Source organism: Pan troglodytes, chromosome X (assembly GCF_028858775.2).
Source record: "Pan troglodytes isolate AG18354 chromosome X, NHGRI_mPanTro3-v2.0_pri, whole genome shotgun sequence".
Lineage (NCBI taxonomy): Eukaryota > Metazoa > Chordata > Mammalia > Primates > Hominidae > Pan > Pan troglodytes.
This window is the reverse complement of record NC_072421.2, coordinates 14,288,353-14,313,972: the sequence shown is the minus strand read 5'-3', so window position 1 is coordinate 14,313,972 and position 25,620 is coordinate 14,288,353. Positions and strand designations below refer to the sequence as shown.

Below are 25,620 nucleotides of genomic sequence, written 5' to 3'. Positions count from 1 at the left end.
GATGCAAGATGTTGACAGTGGGGGAGGCTATGAGTGTGTAGGGGCAGCAGGTATATGGGAATTCTCTGTACTTCCCACTTAACTTTGCTGTGAACCCAAAACTGCTCTGAAAAAATGAAGTCTATTAAAAAAAAAAAACACGCACATATCCACAGGGAAAGTCTGCTGTATCTGCCTTTAAAATAATAAAGTAGTACTAATGTTCAACAGTAATGGTGAAGAAATATAGTTAAAATAATTAGAAAAGTAGTAAAAAAAAAAAAAACAAGTGTTTTTAATATTTGAGAACTTTACAGATTTTTTAAATTACGTATTTCTCACTTATCTAATTACAAAGAAGAGAAACATCTGAAGAAACTAGTGCAGGAAAAAAAGAGCTCATGTTAGAGATCTAGATTTACCACCCTGCATTGTCACTTAAAAGTTACTTGATGTTGGGCAAATTGATTCACCTCTCCAGAGTCTGGTTCCTCATCCGTAACACACAAAACATCTGCAGTGTGCCTATCACAGTGCCAAGCTTACAGCAGACATTCAGCAGATTGGCAGAGTCTTATTAGACAAGATAGAGGATAGATAGATCAATTATAGGTCTGAAACATTTAGAGATTCTATACATCACTGTTTTACGTGAGACTAAATGAGATGCCAAGAAATTAATTTCAAATTTAGTACCCACTTGTTATATAACAAATATATTATGTGCAGGTACAATGTGAATTCAAAGAGGAAATAGAAATGGACCTAGTCGAGGAGCACTTAGCTATCATACAGCACTTTACTGTCAGCAGAGGAAGAACCTGTTAATAAAAACTTCAGAAACAGAAAAGGAAAGACTTTACCTTTTCTTTTGCCAAACCACTTTCTGGAAAGAAAACAGAAAGTGAATATTCATAGCCACATCTTTGTAAGTGATCTGCCACTAAAGAGTTAGAGGCGCCTATTAAGAGGGAGCTCCCTTCTACTGAAATGGACCGAGGCTGCAGTTCTCCACTCAATACAGGGTGCATCAACTCATGAATTAGCTGGTTTCGAAGTTGTGTCTAGCATAAAATAAAAACAAAAATAAAAAAGAAACACAAGGGAAAGAAATTTCAGCAGGATTGTTTCATTAGATATATACACAGATGAGCTACATTCATTGGAAACCTTCCTTCTATTTCCATAATGGTTCTAGATCCATGGCCAGAAGTTAGAAACCTTCCCCTGCACACTTTGTCTTACCCCGTGAGACAAGCAGTCCAGTGGGTTCTAGAAAAAGCTTTCTTTCCCCAGCTTCCAAATGAAACGGGTGGTTAGCCAGATCCGCTTGCAGACTCATAACTTCACTTCCCTAGAAGCCCATTTCAGCAGCTTACGATTGGGATATTAAGTATAGGAAAAAATTCTGCCACTTCATCACACCTCTGTGGACTGTTGGAGAATATAACCAAAATATTCAACAACAGGGGACTGCTATATACATTACAAAAATATCCAAAGATAAGCCTGTTGCCACTGAAAATGAAGATTTCAAAAAACTTTTAAGGAAACAGGGAAATGCTCACCATATAATTTAAATTAAAAAAGGATACATACACAGGATATAGCTACATATTTTAAACGTAAAATATGCTTTTGAAATGCATATTTCAATGAAAACACGTTGAGCTAATCCTACTCCGGGCTGTTAATCCAAATATAAAGCATACTAATAGGTATTTTCTGCCCAAACTAAACATTCATACATTTCAATATAGTTTAAAGATGAAATTTTTCATTTCCCAAACTATTATTAAGAAGTACACTAGTATTTTCTATATGGTGTCAATGTCCTTCATCCAAATGTATTACAAACCCACTTATTAATTTAGGAACCTATAAGCCATATTTATAAAACAAGCCTAATCTTACTGTGTTCATTATATAAATATTTCCTTCTCCTATCTTATTGTCAGTTCAATTAATTATTTGAATATGCTCCTTTAAGACGACTCAAACTCAACATTTTCTCAAACATTTTCAAGAGACTGTAATGTTTCAGGATACAGAGTTATTCGGGAATATAAAAATGTAATTCACCAATACAATCTATGTATCATACGATTATTAAAACCTAAACCTTGATTGAATTTGAACTACCTGTTACAGGTTACACTTGTAAAAGTTGACACAGATACGCCTAAATCCGATACCTTGAGTGTATCCAGTATACCCCGATCCTTAAACGTCTGGTATAGCTTTTTGCGCAGTTCATCTTGACTCAACACATCAGCCACGGTGAACATGTTGGACTAAAAGACAAAATGGTTATAGGTTACCTGCGGGGCAGAGGGAACGTGAACGTCTGAAAACAGACCAGTGGCCTCCGGGGAAGCCATAAGAGGCCTAGCGGCGAAAGTTTAACGAACACAAAACAAGACTTTATTTCCGCCCGAGAAGGGGCAGGTGTGTCTACCTGCGCCATCATCAGGCGTCAGCTCCCTCCGGAGCCCGCCTCGCTCGCCCCGCCGCGGCCCGAGTTTAGTGCCCAGCCCGGGCGGTGGGGCCAAGACGAGGGGGAATCCCTGCCCTCAGAACCCTGCCTCTGTCCCGAGGGTTCGGGAGGAACAAAGGTGCTGAACGTTCTCTGCCTCGCACTCCCAACTAGGTTTCCTAGCAAACACGCGAGCTTCCTTTCTTCGCGGTTCTGAGGCAAGGGCGAGGACCCAGGCACGACTCAAAGGCGGCTGGAGGGCGGGGACCCAGACACTAGGGACTGAAGGCAGCGAGGCAGGACCGCCTCACAGCCAGTCCTGCAACTTCCGGAAACCTGCTAAATATAGCCTTCCCGAGCTGAAGAGCTACGGCGCATGAGCTTGGTTGCCCAGCACCGGCCGGAAGCTCCACCTACGTATCGCGAGAGCACATCCCAGGGTATCGCGAGAACTGCTTCGGCGTTCTGGCTACAGGTTCGGGGCGCGGGTCTCTTCCGCGGAAACTGACATTGCGTTTCCGTTGTCGGCCTCCCACTGCAGGTAGGGAATGGAGCAAGTGAGGCGGGGGGCGGGTGTTTTGAGTCCCTGGAGGACTTCGTAGCCCCTGCGTGACGCGGATGTTGGTCCTGTACCTCCACCCCTCCCCGGGGTGGCCGGGCCGGACCTGCCAGCCCTCCGCTGGCTCATCCGCGCAGCCGTTCCACCTGCAGACGTCCGCCCTCTCGGGGGCTGTGGTTTCGCGGTTCACTGGGTCATTCAGCTAACCCAGGGTTTCTTAACGGCTGCACTGTTGCCTTTTGGAGCCGGAAGATTCTTTGTTTTGGGAGGCTGTCCTGTGCATTGTAGGTTTAGCTGTATCCTTGCTCTCTATTTTGTCAGTATCACCTTCTCCCCCAAGTGTGACAACCAAAGATGTCTCCAGATATTGCCAGATGTCCTCTTGGAAGCAAGATCGCTCCGGGTTGAGATCCACAGAGCTAAACGTTTTAGAGTACCAACCATTGTGTGCTGTGAGGTAAAGGTGAGCCAGTCCTCATGATGCTTAAATGTAATTAGAAAGGAAAGGAACCAAACCTCTCAGAAGCGATAATGAAAATGTTACAGCCAGAGAATTGAACAAGAACTAAGATACATTGTAGACTGGATAAAGAGTTTAAAGGGGAGGTGGTTGAAGATGGAAGTGATCCAGATCATCTCTGTGGAAAAAGTGTGTCTTTATCGGGGCCTCGATGGGTAGGATTCGGGTGGTGAGCAAAAAGGAGAACATCACAGGAAGGGGAAAAATGAGCAAAGGAATCATTAAAAGAAAAAGAAAAAAAAAAGCCACGACCTTCTTGGGAGCAGTGAGGAATCTAGCCTGACTCCAGAGTTGTGTGCTGGGAATATAAGCCTTATATGGTATCTAAGTCCTGTGAGGACAGAATTGGATGTCAGCTTTGTGTACAGCATTGAAGATGAGTACGATGAGTTTTGATCTCTGGCTGTGAGAAACTTAAAGTATTTAAGAGGCAGTAAGAGTGACAGGACTTCATAGGAGGTGGAGAACCTGTAAGTTTTTGTTGGAAACAATGGAAAAGGAGGAGAGGCTTAGTTGGATTTTAAAGGATGGGTAGTGGTTGCAGACAGAATAAAGGAGAGCATTCCAGGCATGAAGAGAGAAATGATAGTAGCTCTGAACTCGATACAGTCAAAGTGAATTTGGGAGAAAAAATAAGTAAACGAGTCAACGCTAGCAGAGGTGGAACAATAGGGCTGAGAAAAGACACGTGGAGCAATGTGGGAATCTTGAATACTAGTACATGATCCTGTAGCTGAGATGCATCAAAGGCTTTTGAGTGGAATGATGAAAACAGTGTTCTAAAAAGATGTTGATATGTTGTAAATGTTGTTAAGTAGAATCACTTGTCCACTGTTTAAAAAAAAAAAATGTTCCTGAAGACCCCCTTACTCCCACCTCCACCTTTGGTCCCACAGTTGAATACATGAATATAATTAGATAAAATGTTCTCCAAAAACTAGCATAACTTCTAGGGGAGGGAGAATTGCTTATAATATTAATAGAAAAATGTCACATTAAAGACCTATCAGTAGTATTCCTACTGCCCCTCCTCATTGTAATAGACATGTCCCATGCCATACCAGTTTAGTCTCATGACCCCAGGTTTATGGAACAACTGAAATCACTGCTCTCGCGAGCACAGGGCAGTTTTTCTAGAAGCTCTTCTATAGAGGTTGTAAAGAGGCATGCTACAAAAATGGATGTCTTTGGAACTGGAGTCCATGAGTTTTATCTTGCATTTGTCTACAACTTAAGAGAAGAGACTTCCAAGTTCACTGAGCATCCTCCCACTCTGGCACTGTTGGTGTTCCACCCACCCCTTAGTTTCTAGTTTCCCAGTGACTTCAAATGAGCAGCCCTGGGCTTGGCCTATGGAACGGTTTGGAATAAGTCTGTGTAGTCCAGAGTCAGCAAATACTTGGCCCTCCTGTAGGTACTGCACTTCCCCAAATTCATAGCAGACATGGATAATTGATCACAGCATTCTTTCCTGGTGACCACATTTAGTCTCAGAATCTTTCTCAGCGCCAGTTCCTGGCAGTCACTACCAGTTGATTAGAATTCGCTTATGAAAGGAAACTCATTTGCCATCCCTAGCCAAGTCCCTTTTTCATTAGATAGCTTATCGTATTTAAAGATAGTACTGTGCTGTACCCCACTCCCTTTCCACCCCAAAAAGGTCTCCCCTACTCCGTTTAAACATCCTCTGTTACTTCAGTTGCTCTTGTCTGGTTTCCAGAGCATTTCCTAGCCTAGATCCTGCCCTCCCTTCCCCTGTAACACACAGAGTTATTGATCCTTTTACAATATGATTCCCAGAACTGAGTACCTTCCCCAAAGATGATAATATTATTGAAGAGGACATCAGCATTCTCCCTGACCTTGCTCTTAATGCCACCTAGAATTGATTAGCTTTTTTGACAAACCTATCAGACTTTTGCCTCTTACCGAGCTTGCAGAACTTTTGGGTTGATGTAGATGAACTGTTCTTAATCTAGGTTTCCCTTGTCCTTTTGTACAGTTGATTTTTAAGCCCAAGTACAGGGCTTGCTTTCTTATCCTCTTAACTTCTATCTTGTTAATTTCACCTTACTCTCCTAGCCATGGAGATCTTTTTTAATCCTAACTTCTGCCTTCTAATAAGTTAGCTGCCCTTGGTGTTATCTTTGAATGTGATAAGTTATCTTCATTCAAGTTATTGATTCAAATACTGAGCTAGACTAGGTTAAGGTCAACCTCAAAGCCTTACTAGAGACCCTGTGCCATAAATTGACACGGAGCACCCAGTGTTCTCCGAGTATTGACACTCAAGTCGGCTATGAGCCACCCCTCATTCAGCAAATAATGAGTGCTTTTTGGGTCCCTGGCACTGTTGTAGCTCTAGGGATACCATAGTGAATGAGACGAATGGTGTATCTGCTCTCATGGAGGGCAACATTCTAGCAAGACTGTATTTTCACTCAGGCTCCAGGACTCCAGTTTGTTCTTAGGTAGATACCAAAATATTTCGTAAAATGACTTTCTGTTTACCTACCGTATCTCCCTTCAGAAACAAAAAATGTAAATTTGGTATGACTTGTTCTAGTACAACCAGGAGTATATGAATGAATAATCTGTTTTTATCTAGGGATTCACATTAAATGAATTAATGTATAATAAAAGTGCCTGGCATGGCATCTGACTGAAAATAAACATTTAATACACGTTTCTGTTGGTGTTCTAGTCGCTCTGAATGTACCCTTTTATAGACTAGGAGATAAGCCTTTTTCCTGTTTCTGAAAATAGGAATAGCATTTAACCTAGCGGATGATATGGCATTTTTCTTGCAATTTCTCAAATGTCACTGATCAGCAGTTATGCAATCACATTTGTTAATCCAAGGTATATAATTTGTCAGGACCTGATGACTTGGATTTATTGAAATGTCTAGATGTTTTCTTTTTTTTTTAGTTATACTTTTAAGTTCTAGGGTACATGTGCACAACATGCAGGTTTGATACATAGGTATACATGTGCCATGTTGGTTTGCTGCACCCATTAACTCATCATTTACATTAGGTATTCCTCCTAATGCTATCCCTCCCCCAGCCCCCCACCCCCTGACAGGCCCCAGTGTGTGATATTCCCTGCCCTGTGTCCAAGTGATCTCATTGTTCAATTCCCACCTATGAGTGAGAACATGCAGTGTTTGCTTTTCTGTCCTTGTGATAGTTTGCTCAGAATGATGGTTTCCAGCTTCATCCATGTCCCTACAAAGGACATGAACTCATCCTTTTTTATGGCTGCATAGTATTCCATGGTGTATATGTGCCACATTTTCCTAATCCAGTCTATCATTGATGGACATTTGGGTTCATTCCAAGTCTTTGCTATTGTGAATAGTGCCACAATAAACATACGTGTGCTTGTGTCTTTATAGTAGCATGATTTGTAATCCTTTGGGTATATACCCAGCAATAAGTTTGCTGGGTCAAATGGTATTTCTACCTCTAGATCCTTGAGGAATCGCCACACTGTCTTCCACAATGACTGAACTAATTTACACTCCCACCAACAGTGTAAAAGTGTTCCTATTTCTCCACATCCTCTCCAGCATCTGTTATTTCCTGACTTTTTAATGATTGCCATTCTAACTGGCGTGAGATGGTATCTCTTTGTGGTTTTGATTTGCATTTCTCTAATGACCAGTGATGAGCATTTTTTTCATGTGTCTGTTGGCTGCATAGATGTCTTCTTTTGAGAAGTCTCTGTTCATATCCTTTGCCCACTTTTTGATGGGGGTTTTTTTTTTCTTATAAATTTGTTTGAGTTCTTTGTAGATTCTGGATATTAGCCTTTCGTCAGATGGGTAGATTGCAAACATTTTCTCCCATTCTGTAGGTTGCCTGTTCACTCTGATGGTAGTTTCTTTTGCCGTGCAGAAGCTCTTTAGTTTAATTAGATCCCATCTGTCTATTTTGGCTTTTGTTGTCATTGCTTTTGGTGTTTTAGTCATGAAGTCCTTGCCCATGCCTGTGTCCTGAATGGTATTGCCTAGGTTTTCCTATAGAGTTTTTATGGTTTTAGGTCTAACATTTAAGTCTTTTTTTTGTTTGTTTTTTGTTTTTTGAGACGAAGTTTCACTCTTGTTGCCCAGGCTGGAGTGCAATGGTGCAATCTTGACTCACTGCAACCTCCACCTCTTGGATTCAAGCAATTCTTCTGCCTCTGCCTCCCGAGTAGCAGGGATTACAGGCATGTGCCACCACGCCCGGCTAAGTTTGTATTTTTAGTAGAGACGGGGTTTCTCCATGTTGGTCAGGCTGATCTTGAACTCCCTACTTCAGGTGATATGACCACCTCAGCCTCCCAAAGTGCCGGGATTACAGGCTTGAGCCACCATGCCCAGCCCTAACATTTAAGTCTTTAATCCATCTTGAATTAATTTTTGTATAAGGTGTAAGGAAGGGATCCAGTTTCAGGTTTCTACATATGGCTAGCCCGTTTTCCCAGCACCATTTATTAAATAGGGAATCCTTTCCCCATTTCTTGTTTTTGTCAGTTTTGTCAAAGATCAGATGGTTGTAGATGTGTGGTGTTATTTCTGAGGCCTCTGTTCTGTTCCATTGGTCTATATATCTGTTTCGGTACCAGTACCATGCTGTTTTGGTTACTGTAGCCTTGTAGTATAGTTTGAAGTCAGGTAGCGTGATGCCTCCACCTTTCTTCTTTTGGCTGAGGATTGTCTTGGCAATGTGGGCTCTTTTTTGGTTCCATATGAACTTTAAAGTAGTTTTTTTCAATTCTGTGAAGAAAGTCATTGGTAGCTTGATGGGGATGGCAGTGAATCTATAAATTACCCTTGGGCAGTATGGCCATTTTCATGATATTGATTCTTCCTATCCATGAGCATGGAATGTTCTTCCATTTGTTTGTATCCTCTTTTATTTCACTGAGCAGTGGTTTGTAGTTCTCCTTGAAGAGGTCCTTCACGTCCCTTGTAAGTTGGATTCCTAGGTATTTTATTCTCTTTGTAGCAATTGTGAATGGGAGTTCACCCATGCTTTGGCTCTCTGTTTGTCTATTATTGGTGTATAGGAATGCTCGTGATTTTTGCATATTGATTTTGTATCCTGCGACTTTGCTGAAGCTTAAGGAGATTTTGGACTGAGACCATGGGGTTTTCTAAATTTACAATCATGTCATCTGCAAACAGGGACAATTTGACTTCCTCTTTTCCTAATTGAATACCCTTTATTTCTTTCTCTTGCCTGATTGCCCTGGCCAGAACTTCCAACACTGTGTTGAATAGGAGTGGTGAGAGAGGGCATCCTTGTCTTGTGCCAGTTTTGAAAGGGAATGCTTCCAGTTTTTGCCCATTCAGTATGATATTGGCTGTGGGTTTGTCATAAATAGCTCTTATTATTTTGAGATATGTTCTATCAATTCCTAGTTTATTGAGAGTTTTTAACATGAAGGGCTGTTGAATTTTGTCAAAGGCCTTTTCTGCATCTATTGAGATAATCATGTGGATTTTGTCGTTGGTTCTGTTTATGTGATGGATTATGTTTATTGATTTGCATATGTTGAACCAGCCTTGCATCCCAGGGGTGAAGCTGACCTGATCATGGTGGATAAGCTTTTTGATGTACTACTGGATTCGGTTTGCCAGTATTTTATTGAGGATTTTCGCATCAATGTTCATCAGGGATATTGGTCTAAAATTCTCTTTTTTTATTGTGTCTCTGCTAGGCTTTGGTATCAGGATGATGTTGGCTTCATAAAATGAGTTAGGGAGGATTCCCTCTTTTTCTGTTGATTGGAATAGTTTCAGAAGGGATGGTACCAGCTCCTCTTTGTACCTCTGGTAGAATTCGGATGTGAATCCGTCTGGTCCTGGACTTTTTTTGGTTGGTAAGCTATTAATTATTGCCTCGATTTCAGAACCTGTTATTGGTCTATTTAGGGATTCAACTTCTTCCTGGTTTAGCCTTGGGAGAATGTATGTGTCCAGGAATTTATCCATTTCTTCTAGATTTTCCAGTTTATTTTCGTAGAGGTGTTTATAGTATTCTCTGATGGTAGTTTGTATTTCTGTGGGATCGGTGGTGATATCCCCTTTATCATTTTTTATTGCATCTATCTGATTCTTCTCTGTTTTCTTCTTTATTAGTCTTGCTATGGTCTATCAATTTTGTTGATCTTTTGAAAAAACCAGCTCCTGGATTCATTGATTTTTTAAAGGGTTTTTCGTGTCTTTATCTCTTTCAGTTCTGCTCTGATCTTAGTTATTTCTTGTCTTCTGCTAGGTTTTGAATTTGTTTGCTCTTGCTTCTCTAGTTCTTTTAATTGCGATGTTAGGGTGTAGATTTTAAATCTTTCCTGCTTTCTGTTGTGGGCATTTAGTGCTATAAATTTCCCTCTACACACTGCTTTAAATGTGTCCCAGAGATTCTGATACTTTGTGTCTTTGTTTTCTTTGGTTTCAGAGAACATCTTTATTTCTGCCTTCATTTCGTTATTTACCCAGTAGTCATTCAGGAGCAAGTTGTTCAATTTCCATTTAGTTGAGCAGTTTTGAGTGAGTTTTTTAATCCTGAGTTCTAATTTGATTGCACTGTGGTCTGAGAGACAGTTTTTTGTGATTTGTGTTCTTTTACATTTGCTGGAGTGCTTTACTTCCAATTATGTAGTCAATTTTGGAATAAGTGCAATGTGGTGCTGAGAAGAATGTATATTCTGTTGATTTGGGGTGGAGAGTTCTGTAGATGTCTATTAGGTCCACTTGGTGCAGAGCTGAGTTCAAGTCCTGGATATCCTTGTTAACCTGTCTTGTTGATCTGATATTGACAGTGGGGTGTTAAAAGTCTCCCATTATTATTGTGTGGGAGTCTAAGTCTCTTTGTAGGTCTCTAAGGACTTGCTTTATGAATCTAGGTGCTCCTGTATTGGGTGCATATATATTTAGGATAGTTAGCTCTTCTTGTTGAATTGATCCCTTTACCATTATGTAATGGCCTTCTTTGTCTCTTTTGATCTTTGTTGGTTTAAAGTCTGTTTTATCAGAAACCAGGATTGCAACCCCTGCTTTTTTGTGCTTTCCATTTGCTTGGTAGATCTTCCTCCATCCCTTTATTTTGAGCCTATGTGTGTCTTTGCACATCAGATGGGTTTCCTGAATACAGCACACTGATGGGTCTTGATTCTTTATCCAGTTTGCCAGTCTGTGTCTTTTAATTGGAGCATTTAGTCCATTTACATTTAAGGTTAATATTGTTATGTGTGAATTTGATCCTGTCATTATGATGTTCGCTGGTTATTTTGCCTGTTAACTGATGCAGTTTCTTCATAGCATCAATGGTATTTTACAATTTGGCCTGTTTTTGCAGTGGCTGGTACTGGTTGTTTCTTTCTATGTTTAGTGCTTCCTTCAGGAGCTCTTGTAAGGCAGGCCTGGTGGTGACAAAATCTCTCATCATTTCCTTCTCTGTAAAGGATTTTATTTCTCTTTCACTTATGAAGCTTAGTTTGGCTGGATATGAAATTCTGGGTTGAAAATTCTTTTAAGAATGCTGAATATTGGCCCCCACTCTCTTCTGGCTTGTAGAGTTTCTGCTGAGAGATCTGCTGTTAGTCTGATGGGCTTCCCTTTGTGGGTAACCCGACCTTTCTCTCTGCTGCCCTTAACATTTTTTTCCTTCATTTCAACCTTGGTGAATCTGACAATTATGTGTCTTGGGGTTGCTCTTCTCGAGGAGTATCTTTGTGGTATTCTCTGTATTTCCTGAATTTGAATGTTGGCCTGCCTTGCTAGGTTGGGGAAGTTCTCCTGGATAATATCCTGAAGAGTGTTTTCCAACTTGGTTCCATTCTCCCCATCACTTTCAGGTACACCAGTCAAACGTAGATTTGGTCTTTTCACATAGTCCCATATTTCTTGGAGGCTTTGTTCGTTTCTTTTTATTCTTTTTTCTCTAACCTTGTTTTCTCGCTTTATTTCATTAATTTGATCTTCAATCACTGATACCCTTTCTTCTACTTGATCAAATCAGTTATTGAAGCTTGTGTATGCATCATGAAGTTCTTGTGCCACGGTTTTTAGCTCCCTCAGGTCATTTAAGGTCTTCTCTACACTGTTTATTCTAGTTAGCCATTCGTCTAATCTTTTTTCAAGGTTTTTAGCTTCCTTGAGATGGGTTCAAACATGCTCCTTTAGCTCAGAGAAGTTTGTTATTACCGACCTTTTGAAGTCTGATTCTGTCAACTCATCAAAGTCATTCTCTGTCCAGCTTTGTTCCATTGCTGGCGAGGAGCTGCAATCCTTTGGAGGAGAAGAGGCGCTCTCATTTTTAGAATTTTCAGCTTTTCTGTTCTGGTTTCTCCCCATCTTTGTGGTTTTATCTGCCTTTGGTCTTTGATGTTGGTGACCTACAGATGGGGTTTTGGTGTAGATGTTGTTTTTGTTGATGATGATGCTATTCCTTTCTGTTTGTTAGTTTTCCTTCTAACAGTCAGGTCCCTCAGCTGCAGGTCTGTTGGAGTTTGCTGGAGGTCCACTCCAGACCCCGTTTGCCTGGGTATCACCAGCAGAGGCTGCAGAACAGCAAATATTGCTGCCTGATCCTTCCTCTGGAAGCTTCATCCCAGAGGGGCACCCGCCTATATGAGGTGTCTGTCGGCCCCTACTGGGAGATGTCTCCCAATTAGGCCATACGGGGGTCAGGGACCCCCTTGAGGAGGCAGTCTGTCCGTTCTCAGAGCTCAAGCACCACGTTGGGGGAACCACTGCTCTCTTCAGAGCTGTCAGACAGGGATGTTTTAAGTCTGCAGAAGTTGTCTGCTGCCTTTTGTTCAGCTAAGCCCTGCCCAGAGAGGTGGAGTCTAGAGGCAGTAGGCTTTGCTGAGCTGCAGCGGGCTCTGCCCAGTTCGAGCTTCCTGGCCACTTGTTTACCTGCTGAAGCCTCAGCAATGGCAGACACCCCTCCCCCAGCCAGGCTGCTGCCTCACAGTTCAATCTCAGACTGCTGCGCTAGCAGTGAGCAAGGCTCCGTGGGTGTGGGACCTGCCGAGCCAGGCATGGGAGAGAATCTCCTTGTCTGCCGGTTGCTAAGACCTTGGGAAAAGCACAGTATTTGGGTGGGAGTATCCCATTTTTCCAGGTACAGTCTGTCATGGCTTCCCTTGGCTAGGAGAGGGAAATCCCCCAACCCCTTGCACTTTCTGGGTGAGGCGACGCCCTGCCCTGCTTCAGCTCGCCCTCCATGGGCTGCACCCACTGTCCAACCAGTCCCAATGAGATGAACCAGGTACCTCAGTTGGAAACGCAGAAATCACCCATCTTCTGCGTTGATCATGCTGGGAGCTGCAGACCGGAGGTGTTCCTATTTGGCCATCTTGGAACGGATCCCTAGACGTTTTCTTAATATACCTATCTTGAGGTTCGCAGCCTGCCTAACCTTGTTTCTTCCATGCTTGCTATTTGAAAAGCCATTTAACAGAGAAAATGGAAGTTAAACAGATCAGCATCCACCATTATTTCAGTGTGTGGCAAGCGCTTGAAGCAGTTGACCCTTCTCCCTTGCTTTTTCCTGATCGTAGCCTAAAAAGCCTCTTTTTTTTTTTTTTTTTAATATATATCACACACTTCAACTCATTGTAGGCCTTTGCCCTTCTGATGCTAGCCTCACTGATTTCTGGTCCCGTTTTTATGTTCATTACTAGTTAGTGTCCTACTTCTTACATCTTCCATGTGGCCTCTTTAAATTTAAGGTAGTCAGAGAGCTCTTTGTATCACCAAGTTTATTTCTTTAGTCTTCTCCTTCTCAAAAGCCCAGGTTTCCCTAGCCACTGAAGACAGCTGCTGTTTCCACCACAAGTGAGAGTCCTGGCTCTCACTTGAGAGCCAAACAAGAATCTGTTTCCTTGTACTTTCCAGCTTCTAGGGGCCTCCTGCATTCCTTGGCTGTGGCCCCTTCCTTCATTTTCAAAGCTGTCAAGATCACATTGCTGTGACCATTCTTCTGTCACTTCCCCCTGACTTTCCTCTTTTGCTTCCCTATTCTACTTTTAAGGCCCTTGTCATGACATTGGGTCCACCTGGATGATCCAGGACAATGTTCCTATCTTAAGGTCAGCTGATGAGCAACCTTAATTCCTCTTTGCCATGGGCCCTAACATACTCACAAGTTGCAGAGATTAGGATGTGGACATCTTAGGAGAGGGGCCACTGTTCTGCTTGTTCACCTCAGCTAGACATATGGAAACCATCCTAGATTCCCCTCTTGTCCTCAATTTCCCAGTTTAATGTATTCCCAAATTCTGTGTAGCTACCTCCTCAACACCTCTGGGCCAAGCCTCTCTTGGAGATGCTTCAAAGGCCCCTATTTAAGGTGATGGGAAAATCGAGCAGACCATACATACACAGTCATGTCAACGCAGGTAATTCAGTAATGGCAGTTGCTTTATCTGTATTATATATTGGAATTCTAAGTAATACTTGTTTTTGTTGGTGAAGGGAAGGTGGAGGAAGTCACAGAACTTTTATAAAACGTTTGGAATCAGGCCGGGCATGGTGGCTCATGCCTGTAATCCCAGCACTTTGGGATTACAGCTGTGCTGTCTAGTACTGTGGCCACTAGCCACATATGGCTATTTATGTTTAATTAAAATTCAGTTCTACATTCTCACTAGCCACATTTTTTTTTTTTTTTTTTTTTTTGAGATGGAGTCTTGCTCTGTCACCAGGCTGGAGTGTGCAGTGGCACGATCTTGGCTCACTGCAAGCTCCGCCTCCCGGGTTCACACCATTCTTCTGGCTCCGCCTCCCAGGTTCACACCATTCTTCTGCCTCAGCCTCCCGAGTAGCTGGGACTACAGGTGCCCACCACCACACCCAGCTAATTTTTTGTATTTTTAGTAGAGATGGGGTTTCACCATGTTAGCCAGGATGGTCTCGATCTCCTGACCTCGTGATCCACCCGCCTTGGCCTCCCAAAGTGCTGGGATTACAGGCGTGAGCCACCGCGCCTGGCCTACACTAGCCACATTTCTAATGCACACTAGCTCACATATTGGACAGCACAGGTGTAGAACATTTCTGTCCTCGCAGAAAGTTCCATAGATTGGACAGCGCAGAATCCTAGCGTGTGTCTTACCTTTGCTCCATACCCTCAAGTATTTGCTAAGTGTTTGCAGCTGTTCCCCTCCCAAGACAATGAGGTCATTTTCTCCCAGGGTTTTCAGTTCTTCCACTTCACCTGTCAGTTTTTCCTTGGCAGAACTGAATGAAAAGCTACAGCCCTTCTTGCTTCTTCAGCTGTTTACAAAATCAAATAATTGGCAGCTGAAGTCAAGCATGGAATGTATATAAAGAAAGCTCTGTCTCATCTTTTGCGCAGCTGGGTAGTTGGTAACAGCATCCTCATGCAGTCGGTCTTTGAGTTCCCTTTCTGTCTTCCTGCTGACTTAGCGCCATGCTGCTTGCCCATTCGTGGCTTTCCATATAGGGGTGAGTGTGGGGATGCATGTTATCTTGCTTATACATATATGTACATATATTTCCTTCTGCTGCTGCTTTTGCTTTTTTTTTTTTTTTTTTTTTTTTTTTTTTTTTTTTTTTTTGCTGCTGCTTAAATGTGCTGAAGAAAGTAAGAAGCCCTTCCCTTGGCAAACTCCAGCTCTGAAATCTAGTCCAGCAAGAATTCATGATATCATTGTTTACTTGGTTCAAATTTCAACTCCCTGTCCTTCCCTTCACTTTGGAGAATTATTGCCAGTTCTTCTAGTTTTGCATAGCTTTTTTATCATTCCAGCTCGTCTTTGTTATCCACTTTTTCTGTTTGGACCTTTTTCTTATCTTTCCCCTAAAACAGGGGCAAACATTTTCTTTAAAGGGCCAGATAGTAAATATTGTTGGCTTTGTGGGACAGCTGGTCTGTGTCACAGGTGCTTAACTCTGCCATTGAAGCGTGAGAGCAGCCTTAGATGGTCGCAAAAGGATGGGCAAGGCTAGATTTGGCCTGCAGTCTATAGTCCCCCACCCCTCCACCCCTGCCCCAAATAGCATTTTAAATCCTACGTCATCATGCCAGGAGTTCTGATCTGCCTTTTCTTCCATAGTCATGGCCTTCCAATTCTAGAGTTAAAAGTGCCAGCTGTGCCTTGATTTCCTTTATAAAATGTGTCATTCATTAGCAAGTACATATCAGATTTCTTCTGATTTCATTGTGTGTTCTGTGTGAATCAGCAGAAGGCCCAATGAGGCTTGCTAAGTCTTGGCTTCTAACACACCTCAGATGTATGTTCTAGGAGACTGACTGTAACTCCCGGTTTACTTGATTTCCACTCCGTGTTGAGAAGTTACTAGTCACCACATCCCAGTGTGCATACGGTCTCCCATGTTATTCCACATAACATTAATTGAGCATGTACTGTGGGTCAGACACTGTACTGGGTACTTTACATGCATTAGATTGTGTGATCCTCATAAGTGCACCATAAGGTGCTACAGTGTTAGCACTATTTAACAGATGAGAAAACTGACATTAGGAAGTTAAGGACTGCCTGTGGTCACACTGCCAGTAAGTAGCAGAGCTAGACCTGAACCTAACTTTGACTCCAAAGTCCTTGTGTTAAAAATACACACCGTGGGGTTACCTTGGGGTAAATCCATCCATGCCCCCACCCATCCATCATTCATCTGGATTTCAATTATCTGTGCTAAAAGCCATGGAATCACTTATATTTTTCCCCCCAGTTTCTCATAGTTTCATCTCTTCTGCCAATCTGTTTTTTTTTTTTTTTTTTTTTTGAGACAGGGTCTCATTTTGTCACTTAGACTGGAGTGCAGTGGTGCGATCTTGGTTCACTGCAGCCTTGACCTCCCTGGGCTCAGGTGATCCTCCTGCGTCAGCCTCCTGAGTAGCTGGGACTACAGGCACATACCACCATGCCTGGCTAATTTTTGTATTTCATGTAGAGATGGAGTTTCACCATGTTGCCCAGGCTGGTCTCGAAGTCCTGGGCTGAAGCAATCTGCCCATCTCAGCCCTCCAAAGTGCTGGGATTACAGGCGTGAGCCACTGCACCGGGCCCAACATGTTAAACTTAGTTCCAAGATCTTTCAGTGCCTCAGAATGTCTTCCTTTATGGATTATTTCTTCCATCTTTTCTAGAATACAAAACTCTTCCTTTCTTATAAATTGGTGTATAAAGAGGCATATCATAGGCTCTTAGATTTGCAAAGACTTACATTTATAGCACACATACTTCAAGTAGAAAGAAGACAAATACAGCACACGCAGTCTGCGAATCAGTGATACAGTGTCTGTCCTTTCTAGGTAAGTGACATGAGGTAGAGCTGGTTTTAGCTTCCCCCGACGGATGCCTCCTGGAAATTTCTAAGGCAAGGTAATTACTTCCTTGGTCTTCCCACTACTCTGTATTGTCCTTGACTTACCACCACCTTCTGTTAATCCTTCTAGGTGTCCGTGCTGCTACTAACTGGTCCAGTCCAAATGAAGCCCAGCTTACTCTACCAGACACTTAGGGCCCCTTGAGCTGAATGAGCCATATTTTCAGATCATGAGAATGTTGTCTTTGTGATTTCATGTTAGAGGTCTTCCAGTTTACTTATGAAAATACATTAGATTCACAGAGTCATATCATAGATACATAATTTGTTTATTCCAGAAGCTACGTATCTTCGCTAGTATACTGGAAACTGCCAAGCTTAGTAGCATCTTCCTCTACAATGTCAGGTTTAAATTAAAAAAAGAATTCTACACTTCCCATTAGTCATTTTTTAATTTGAAGATTGACTACTAAAAATGTGTACTATTTTTCACTTAATTAGGAGCCATATATTGAAGACCATGTCTGGGAGCTTCTACTTTGTAATTGTTGGCCACCATGATAATCCAGTTTTTGAAATGGAGTTTTTGCCAGCTGGGAAGGCAGAATCCAAAGTACGTAAGAATTTTTATGCTATTGTAATGATATGGTATAATATGATTTTAGAACTGGAAGATCTGGACAGATAAGGTAACTGAAATCCACCACAATTAAATGAGGCTTGCTCAGGAGCCCACAGACTGATAGAAGCCAGCCAGGGTATGTCCTTGGAGATGTTTATTCATCCGTTAGTTCAGCACAGACTAGCATGACGCTCTGGCATTCCCATCATACTCAGTTCACTATGTCACCCACCATGAATTGCTGTTGCTTAAGCACATAAAAACATAGTTCACCTGTAGTGGATTGCCGCCTTGAAATACCATGAAAGTCCAGGCTGTTTTCATGAATCATGTTTTTCATCAGGACCTACTGGGTTAGAAAAGACCCTTACTTCCCTGTCTTCCTGCTGCCACTGGGTCTGCAGCACCTCACTTCAGGGGCCTTCTGCAGCACTTCCTGGCTGGGTTGAGCCTGTATGCTCCCCTCCCCAGTGACACCTTGGCCATACACAGGAAGCTCAAAAGCAGCACCAGAGGTGATAGCACCCGACTTGCTTGTCAAGAATGGTTCCAAAAACCAAGCTTAGCTCGAGGACATATTGCCATTCAGACCCATAGAGTATTTTTTTTTTGTTTGAGACAAGGAAATGGACCATATATTTTAAGAAAGATTACCATCCCAAATGCTTAAAATAAAACCATTTGGATCTTATTTATTTATTCTTTTTGAGACAGAGTCTTGCTCTGTCGCCCAGACTGGAGTGCAGTGACACGATCTCAGCTCACTGCAACCTCTGCCTCCTGGGTTCAAGCAATTCTCCTGTATCAGCCTCCCAGGTAGCTGGGATTATAGGTGCGCACCACTGTGCCAGGCTAATTTTTGTATTTTTAGTAGATACAGGGTTTCGCCATCTTGCCCAGGCTGGTCTCGAACTCCTGACCTCAGGTGGTCTGCCTGCCCTCGGCCTCCCAAAGTGCTGGGATTGCAGACATGAGCCACTACACCTGGCCCAGACCTGTAGAGTTTTGACACGAGAAGAGCCCAGTTCTTTCCAATTTCTGTTTCTAATAAATTGCTGACAAGTTTGCTATGTCTCTCCCAACCTCCAAAAATTGGCTTTAATGTCCTTTAAGGAATTGATGTTTTAAGTTAATTGTAATGCATAATATATGGTATTTTTCAACTATTCAGGCCTTGCCACCAAAATAAGATAGGCATTTGTTTACGGGATTCTCTATGAGGTGGAGTTGTGACATTATTTTCTCATATTATGAGAACACTACTCATTAAAACTTGTTTTGAGGTATCTCTGTACCAGTACTGCTTTGTGGGATGCAGCTACTTGTATGTAATTTCTGTGCACTCCACTGCCCTTGTGTTGGACAAAGCACACATAAAAATACTTGGTTGCATAACTTGATTTTAGTTCTTTCTCCTGCTACCACTCACTTTCTTAAAGCGTTTTCAGTTTGCTCCTAATTCTTCAGGATTGATCATCATTGTAAAAGAAAACACTGCTGTGAGCCAGACACAAAAACATCCATTTCTCTAAGGATTCACTTAGCTTTGTCATGGCAACATGAGTGAAGTAAAACATGCTTTAACTATGCGTGGGATTCCACGGCAACGGGCCGCCCTCCTCCAGCCCAGGCATGAGAACAGCCTCCTTGGCAAGGAAGCCGTCTCGGTTTCCTATGGCTGTTGTAACAAAGTACGAAAAACTGAGTGGCTTGGGACAGCAGAAATTTATTGTCTCAGTTCTGAGGGCCACCATCTGAAATCAAGGTGTCAGTGGGGCCATGCTCCCTATGAAGGCACAAAGACAAGGGTCTGTCCAGGCCTCTCTCCCAGCTTCTGGGAGTTCCTTGGCTTGTGGCAGCATAACTCCAGTCTTCATGTGGCATTTTTCTCCCTGTGTGCATCTCTAAATGTTCCCTTTTTCTAAATACACCAGTCCATTGGATTAGGGGCCCACCCTACTCCAATGTGACCTCATCTTAGCTAACCACATCTGCAACAACCTCTTTCCATATAAGGCCACATTCTGAGGTACTGTTGCTTAGGACTTCAACAAAGGAATTTTAGAGAGGAAACACTTCAACCCATAACAGGTATTCTTTGAAAAATGGCTTGGGTTTTTTTGAGACGGAGTTTTGCTCTTGTCCCCCAGGCTGGAGTGCAATGGCGTGATCTCGGCTCACTGCAGCCTCCGCCTCCCAGGTTCAAGCAATTCTCCTGCCTCAGCCTCCCGAGTAGCTGGGATTACAGGCATGCACCACCACAGCCGGCCAATTTTTGTATTAGTAGAGATGGGATTTCACCATATTGGACAGGCTGGTCTTGAACTCCTGACCTCAGGTGATCCACCTGCCTCAGCCTCCCAAAGTGCTAGGATTACAAGCATAAGCCACCGCGCCTGGCCAAAAAATGTATTTTCAAAGAACTACATTGGAGTAAGACTGCATTCCAAGTTCTGAATTCCGTCTTCACATTATGGTCAGACAGTCCCACCTTCTGTTCACTTAAGCCATTTCAGCCCAGGAAAAGGACACTCCCAGCTCTGACAGGACTGTGTCCTGCTATTGACACAGGCGACTGCTCACAGCTGGGGCTGAGCATCACCTCCCACTACTCCTAGGTCCCGCTGTCATGTAAGCTCCATGCACTGGAAAGAGGCCTCTGGCAGGCCGTTATAAGCGCCATTTCAACTGTCTCTACTGCTTACCTGGTGCCACTGTGCAGGAAGCCCCACCCTCTCAGTTTCCTCCCAGACCTTGAGGCCTGGTGTGAATGGCACCTCTTCTCCACAGGATCTTGTTTTTTTTTTTTAACATAGTATCCTTTTTTTACATGTTTAGATGGTTACAGAATTTGGTAACTTCCTTCTTGAAACATGAAAAAAAATTTATATGAAAAAGATTTTCAATAAATGATTTTGTATAAATCCTCTATATATACATTTCATTTATTAATTGGCTGTTTCTGTTGAGATGTAGATATCAAATTTAAAAATAGAATATAATATGAAAACAGATCTTTTATAAGTCTCATGACAATAACAAAGTATAAAAGCAAACTGTTTTCTCCCCACAAGAAAACCATCTATAGAATTTACAGAATGAAATGTCAGCATTCTCGATGCCATATGCAAATGTTAATCTGTGGTTGCTCACACTGTCATCTAGGACGACCATCGTCATCTGAACCAGTTCATAGCTCATGCTGCTCTCGACCTCGTAGATGAGAACATGTGGCTATCGAACAACATGTACTTGAAAACTGTGGACAAGTTCAACGAGTGGTTTGTGTCGGCATTTGTCACTGCGGGGCATATCCTTACCTTCTTAGTAAAGGTAACTAACTAAAGTTTGGGCTCACAAACCAGAAGAACATGGAACATAGATGCCAGGCTCTGAGTCTGTAGACTTCACAGTCAGGTGAAAATGTAAGTTTCCATTTATGGGGCTACTTTTCTTTTTTTAGGGGGGAAAAACATTTTGTTTAATAGCTAATTTTAAAACTAAGTCTCATACACAAAAAGAGTTTATCTGGACCCTATCAAGGGTGATTTTACTTTATTTTATAGTTATTTTCTAACTTTGAAAGCTTATGTTCTCTTTATGATAAAACTAAGCTAATTTTAAACCCCGTTTATATATTCAACTTTTCCATCACAAATACACTGCATGTGACTAATTTGAAGAATACTGTATCAACGAACTGGTTGCTTTTTGTTTTTCATTTCTAAGAAAGATTATGCCTTAATTATTTCACATATGAGGTTTATTATGCTTCATGACATAAGACAAGAAGATGGAATAAAGAACTTCTTTACTGATGTTTATGATTTATATATAAAGGTACGGTATGTTCTATAATTTTTAAATTCTGATGAGAAAGGATTTGACCTTTGTCAGGAAACTGGCCTATTGAAGTAACTCCCTTAGGCTGCAGTTTACCTTTCAGACTAGCTTTCCCCCATCAGAACTCTCTCTGGCAACTCCCTCCGCAGGTAAGTCTTCACAGCCAGGTGAATATGTATTTAGGAACACAACTTCATGGTAGTTACCTTTAGATGATTGTGAAGGTAAATTGGTTTCATTCTTCACCTTGTTGTCCTCATAGCTGATTTTATTAGGGATCCCTAAAGACAGCAAGAAAGCAGCCTATATAAGGGAAAATTACTTCATAATTTAATCTAAAATGTTTCCATCTACTTTACAAATAAGTTACAGTGCAATAGAGATCATAAACTGGCAGGAAGTGATTTTTATATGATCAAATAGCCACTCAAGAAGAATGGCGCCACTTGCATTTCTTGATTTTGAAAAATAAAATAATAATAGGACGTCATGGTTACACTGCAGTGATAACAGTAGTATGTTTTGTTTTGGAGACAGTCTTGCTCTGTCACCCAGGCTGGAGTGCAGTGGCGTGATCTCAGCTCACTGCAACCTCTGCCTTCCAGGTTCAAGCGATTCTCCTGCCTCAGCCTCCCAAGTAGCTGGGACCACAAGTGTGCACCACCACACCCAGCTAATTTTTGTATTTTTAGTAGAGATGAGGTTTTGCCATGTTGGCCAGGCTGGTCTCAAACTCCTGACCTCAAGTGATCCACCCGCCTTGGCCTCCCAAAATGCTGGGATTACAGGCGTGAGCCACCATGCCTGGCCCGTATGTTTTTAATAATTTAAATAAGTTCTGTATTTGGACAGAATTTCTTGCATATCAGCACAGTAATACAATTTAACAGTATTCCTAGTCAGAGGTAGTAAGTAATATTTAGCCCTCTTATAAAGATGAACAATGTCAAGTGATTAAGGTATAAAAATCAGCAATGCCTTTCCTCATTAGAGATTCCATTTAATGATTTTCTGTCATGCGTTATGATACACTAATTTGAGAAGCTGATCATTTAGCAGTCTTGTGTTAAAGGAGAGTATTAAAAACCTGATTGTTAAAAGATTACCACACAAGAATAGCTTTTTCTGAACTCTGAGCACATGGCAGATTTTTTTGTTTTATGTAGCCAAAGGGCCATAGAGATTAATCCATTTATTTATAATGAATATGAGTATTTCACACACAGGGTAAATTCTGAAAGTTAACTGACACAGGCAACATTTATCATACTGCCATTAGTTTTGCCACAGATACTTCTCAAAACCAAAACACCAAAATAAAAATTTCCTTAAGAGGATGTTATTAACAATGCAGCATTTTCAATAAAACTTAAAAATGTGGTCTTTAGACTTTGGAATGTCTTTGGTTTTTAATTTAAAACTTTAAAATGATTTCCTTTCAGAAACTTAAGATTTGTCAGCTTTTTTGCTTCACTAATACTTTCTTCTTTCCTAGTTTTCAATGAATCCATTTTATGAACCCAATTCTCCTATTCGATCAAGTGCATTTGACAGAAAAGTTCAGTTTCTTGGGAAGAAACACCTTTTAAGCTGAATGCAGAAAATTCCAAAATAAATGATGTCACCACAATGGTGTATACTCAGGAATGTGTACATTGTAAGTTACTTGATTAAATAGCCTGGAAAACTTTTGTGTATTCTCAGCTTATCTAAACCTAATGAAATTCCTTTTATATTTAAAAATAGTACATTCTGTCTCATGTCACGTATCAATAGATCAATTGGTATTTCCTTGTGAACAGTGTTATTTATAAAGAGTTCATTATCAATAATCATGTTTTTTTTTTTTTTTTTCTGATACAGAGTCTCACTCTGTTGCCAGGCTGGAGTGCAGTGGCGCAATCTTGGCTCACTGCAACCTCCGCCTCCCAGGTTCAGGCGATTCTCCTGCCTCAGCCTCCAAGTAGCTGGGACTACAGGCGCGTGCCACCACGCCCGGCTAATTTTTGTATTTTTAGTAGAGACAGGGTTTCACCATATTGGTCAGGCTGGTCTTGAACTCCTGACCTCGTGATCTGCCCGCCTTGGCCTCCCAAAGTACCGGGATTACAGGCGTGAGCCACCGTGCCCAACCATGAAATATTTTTACTTAAAAATTGGGAATAAGCTCGCTTTTTTTTTTTTTTGAGATGGAGTCTTGCTCCTGTTGTGCAGGCTGAGTAGAGACAGGGTTTCACCATATTGGTCAGGCTGGTCTTGAACTCCTGACCTCGTGATCCACCCACCTCAGCAAGTGCTGGGATTACAGGCGTGAGCCACCACGCCCGGCCATGGAATATTTTTACTTAAAAATTGGGAATAAGCTTTTTGGTTTTTTGTGGGTTTTTTTTTTTTTTTGAGATGGAGTCTTGCTCCTGTCGTGCAGGCTGGAGTGCAGTGGCACAGCCTTGGCTCACTGCAACCTCCACCTCCTGGGTTCAAGCAATTCTCCTTCTTCAGCCTCCCGAGTAGCTGGGATTACAGGCGTGCACCACCACACCTGGCTAATTTTTGTGTTTTTAGTAGAGACGGGGTTTCGCTATTTTGGCCGGGCTGGTTTCAAACTCCTGACCTCAGTTGATCCACCCGCCTCAGCCTCCCAAAGTGCTAGGATTACAGGCATGAACCACCGTGCCCGGCCAGGAATAAGCTTTTGACTTGCCCAATTCAGATAGGTTGATCTTTGGGGTTTTTTTTTTTTTTTTTTGAGATGGAGTTTCGCTCTGTTGTCCAGGCTGGAGTGCAATGGCAGTTGTTTCACCGTAACCTCTGCCTCCTGACTTCAAGCAGTTCTCCTGCCTCAGCCTCCCAAAGTGCTGGGATTACAGGTGTGAGCCACCGTGCCCGGCCCAGATAGGTTGATCTTAATGTAACAACCCAAAAATAAATGTCATAGTCAAGATTTGGTAGATAAATTTAAAATTAAAATATTCTGCAGTTGGGAGTGAAATGTGATAGCACATACGTTGACATTATGCATTTAGAGATGTTATAAAAATGTATAGGCAGTATACACAGCACTACTCAAGAAGCCAAAGAAACACTTGTGCAGTGCTAAGTGTCACATGTCTGCTTCCACCAGAGGCTAGGAATAGTGATCCTGCTATAATGTGAGAACCCAAATCATGTTTATAAAATAGGAGGCTGGGAGCAGTTGCAGGCCACAGTGAAGTGTGTTGCTTCTGTCACTTTATATTCTTATATTTCCTTTCCCTCAGACAGTAAACTGTTGATACTCGTACTTGTAAAAAATTGTAAGGCAATTTTTAGTATTGTTGTCAAAGAAAAGCTTGGATTACATTAACATTTGTATTCAGCCTTTTAGGTGATACACCAGAGGGGGCTGGGAATTGTCTCTTTGTTCCTATAAGTAGATCTTAATGTAAAATAGTAAATGTCCATTGAAAAGCAAGTAATACAGCCTGTGCTAATTGGGAGCACTTGAACAATTTTGTTCCATTCTGAATAACTTTTGAGCAAGTAATTCTAAGCTTTGTCTTGTATCCTTGTGTGAAATTGCATAATTTTTACCCTATTTGATTTCTTAAATAAAGATGTTTGCTCAAGATCGTGGTAGTTTAATATCCATTTTTAAAGTGCTGCTTTCGTCCTATTTCTCCTATTGATAGTCTGCAAACTAATATGACGTCTTCACCTGTTATAGAGCTCAGATTGACTCAAACTAGATGCCAGAGCTTTGGGAGCAGAAAAATTTACATACTCATCTAGAAATCTAGGAGTGATTTCAGCAAACGTGTATTTTTTTGTATATAGTTGGCCCCTCCCTCAATGAGCATATCATCCAGAGGGCTGTGATGCAGGGCAGCCAAGAGCAGCAGGGTGATTGAGAGCAGGAAGACTTGGCTCAGCTGCACAACAGTGGTACCCTGAAAATAGCCTTTTCTCCAGGCTGGTGAAGGTGAGGTAGGCACTAGTAATACACTTGTGAGTATATTACTAAAGTTAAATGCCAAATTTCATGTGTGACTGAGTCTTCAAAGGAGCTGGAAGGGAAGTGGAGCATTGAGTGGGACCTCCAAGGTAGGCTGCACAGGAAAGCATTGCAGGTGTGAAGGTGTGAAGAGCACTTGGGCACATGGGTGGAACTGACAGCTGATAGATAGATAGGAGCTGATCATGAGGAAAGCTAAGCTGGCAAAGCTTGGATCTGGTAGGTGATGTTCCTTGAAGGTTCTGGAACACAAGAGCAATGGGGTGAAGTCAGTCGTAAAATCAGGCTCTCCTGAGCACATGTATGTTAGCACAAAGT

General features: G+C 42.0%; 2 protein-coding genes across 16 annotated transcripts in view; one reads left to right on the top strand and one right to left on the bottom strand.

Annotated features, from left to right (window-relative positions):
• The window catches only part of OFD1 (OFD1 centriole and centriolar satellite protein), a 69,955-nt gene that overhangs the window by 36,606 nt on the left and 7,729 nt on the right, over window positions 1-25,620 (bottom strand). For 3 of the 15 annotated variants that reach the window (XM_063804783.1, XM_063804785.1, XM_063804786.1), the window contains exons 1-4: window positions 2,438-2,776; window positions 2,175-2,273; window positions 1,225-1,413; window positions 843-1,043 (exon numbers count right to left, since the gene is read on the bottom strand). In XM_063804783.1, coding sequence (XP_063660853.1) covers window positions 843-1,010 — 168 coding nt within the window. In that variant the 5' untranslated portion in view covers window positions 1,011-1,043; window positions 1,225-1,413; window positions 2,175-2,273; window positions 2,438-2,776. Of the gene's footprint in view, window positions 1-842; window positions 1,044-1,224; window positions 1,414-2,174; window positions 2,274-2,437; window positions 2,880-21,517; window positions 21,593-25,620 lie in introns of those variants that run through there. The other 12 variants (XR_010154857.1, XR_008541923.2, XM_003953935.5 and 9 more) reach the window with 6 other exon arrangements.
• On the top strand, window positions 2,889-24,916 carry TRAPPC2 (trafficking protein particle complex subunit 2). Its single transcript, XM_063804790.1, has 4 exons — window positions 2,889-2,996; window positions 17,348-17,459; window positions 20,634-21,308; window positions 22,807-24,916. Exons 2-3 carry the CDS (start codon window positions 17,367-17,369, stop codon window positions 20,811-20,813), a joined length of 273 nt encoding a protein of 90 aa, XP_063660860.1. The 5' UTR covers window positions 2,889-2,996; window positions 17,348-17,366; the 3' UTR covers window positions 20,814-21,308; window positions 22,807-24,916.

Coding starts and splice junctions, on each gene's coding strand:
- TRAPPC2 (XM_063804790.1), top strand. CDS start 17,367: ATGTCTGGGAGCTTCTACTTTGTAATTGTTGGCCACCATGATAATCCA. Junction 17,460..20,633: donor CTGGGAAGGCAGAATCCAAA/GTACGTAAGAAT, acceptor ACTGTCATCTAG/GACGACCATCGTCATCTGAA.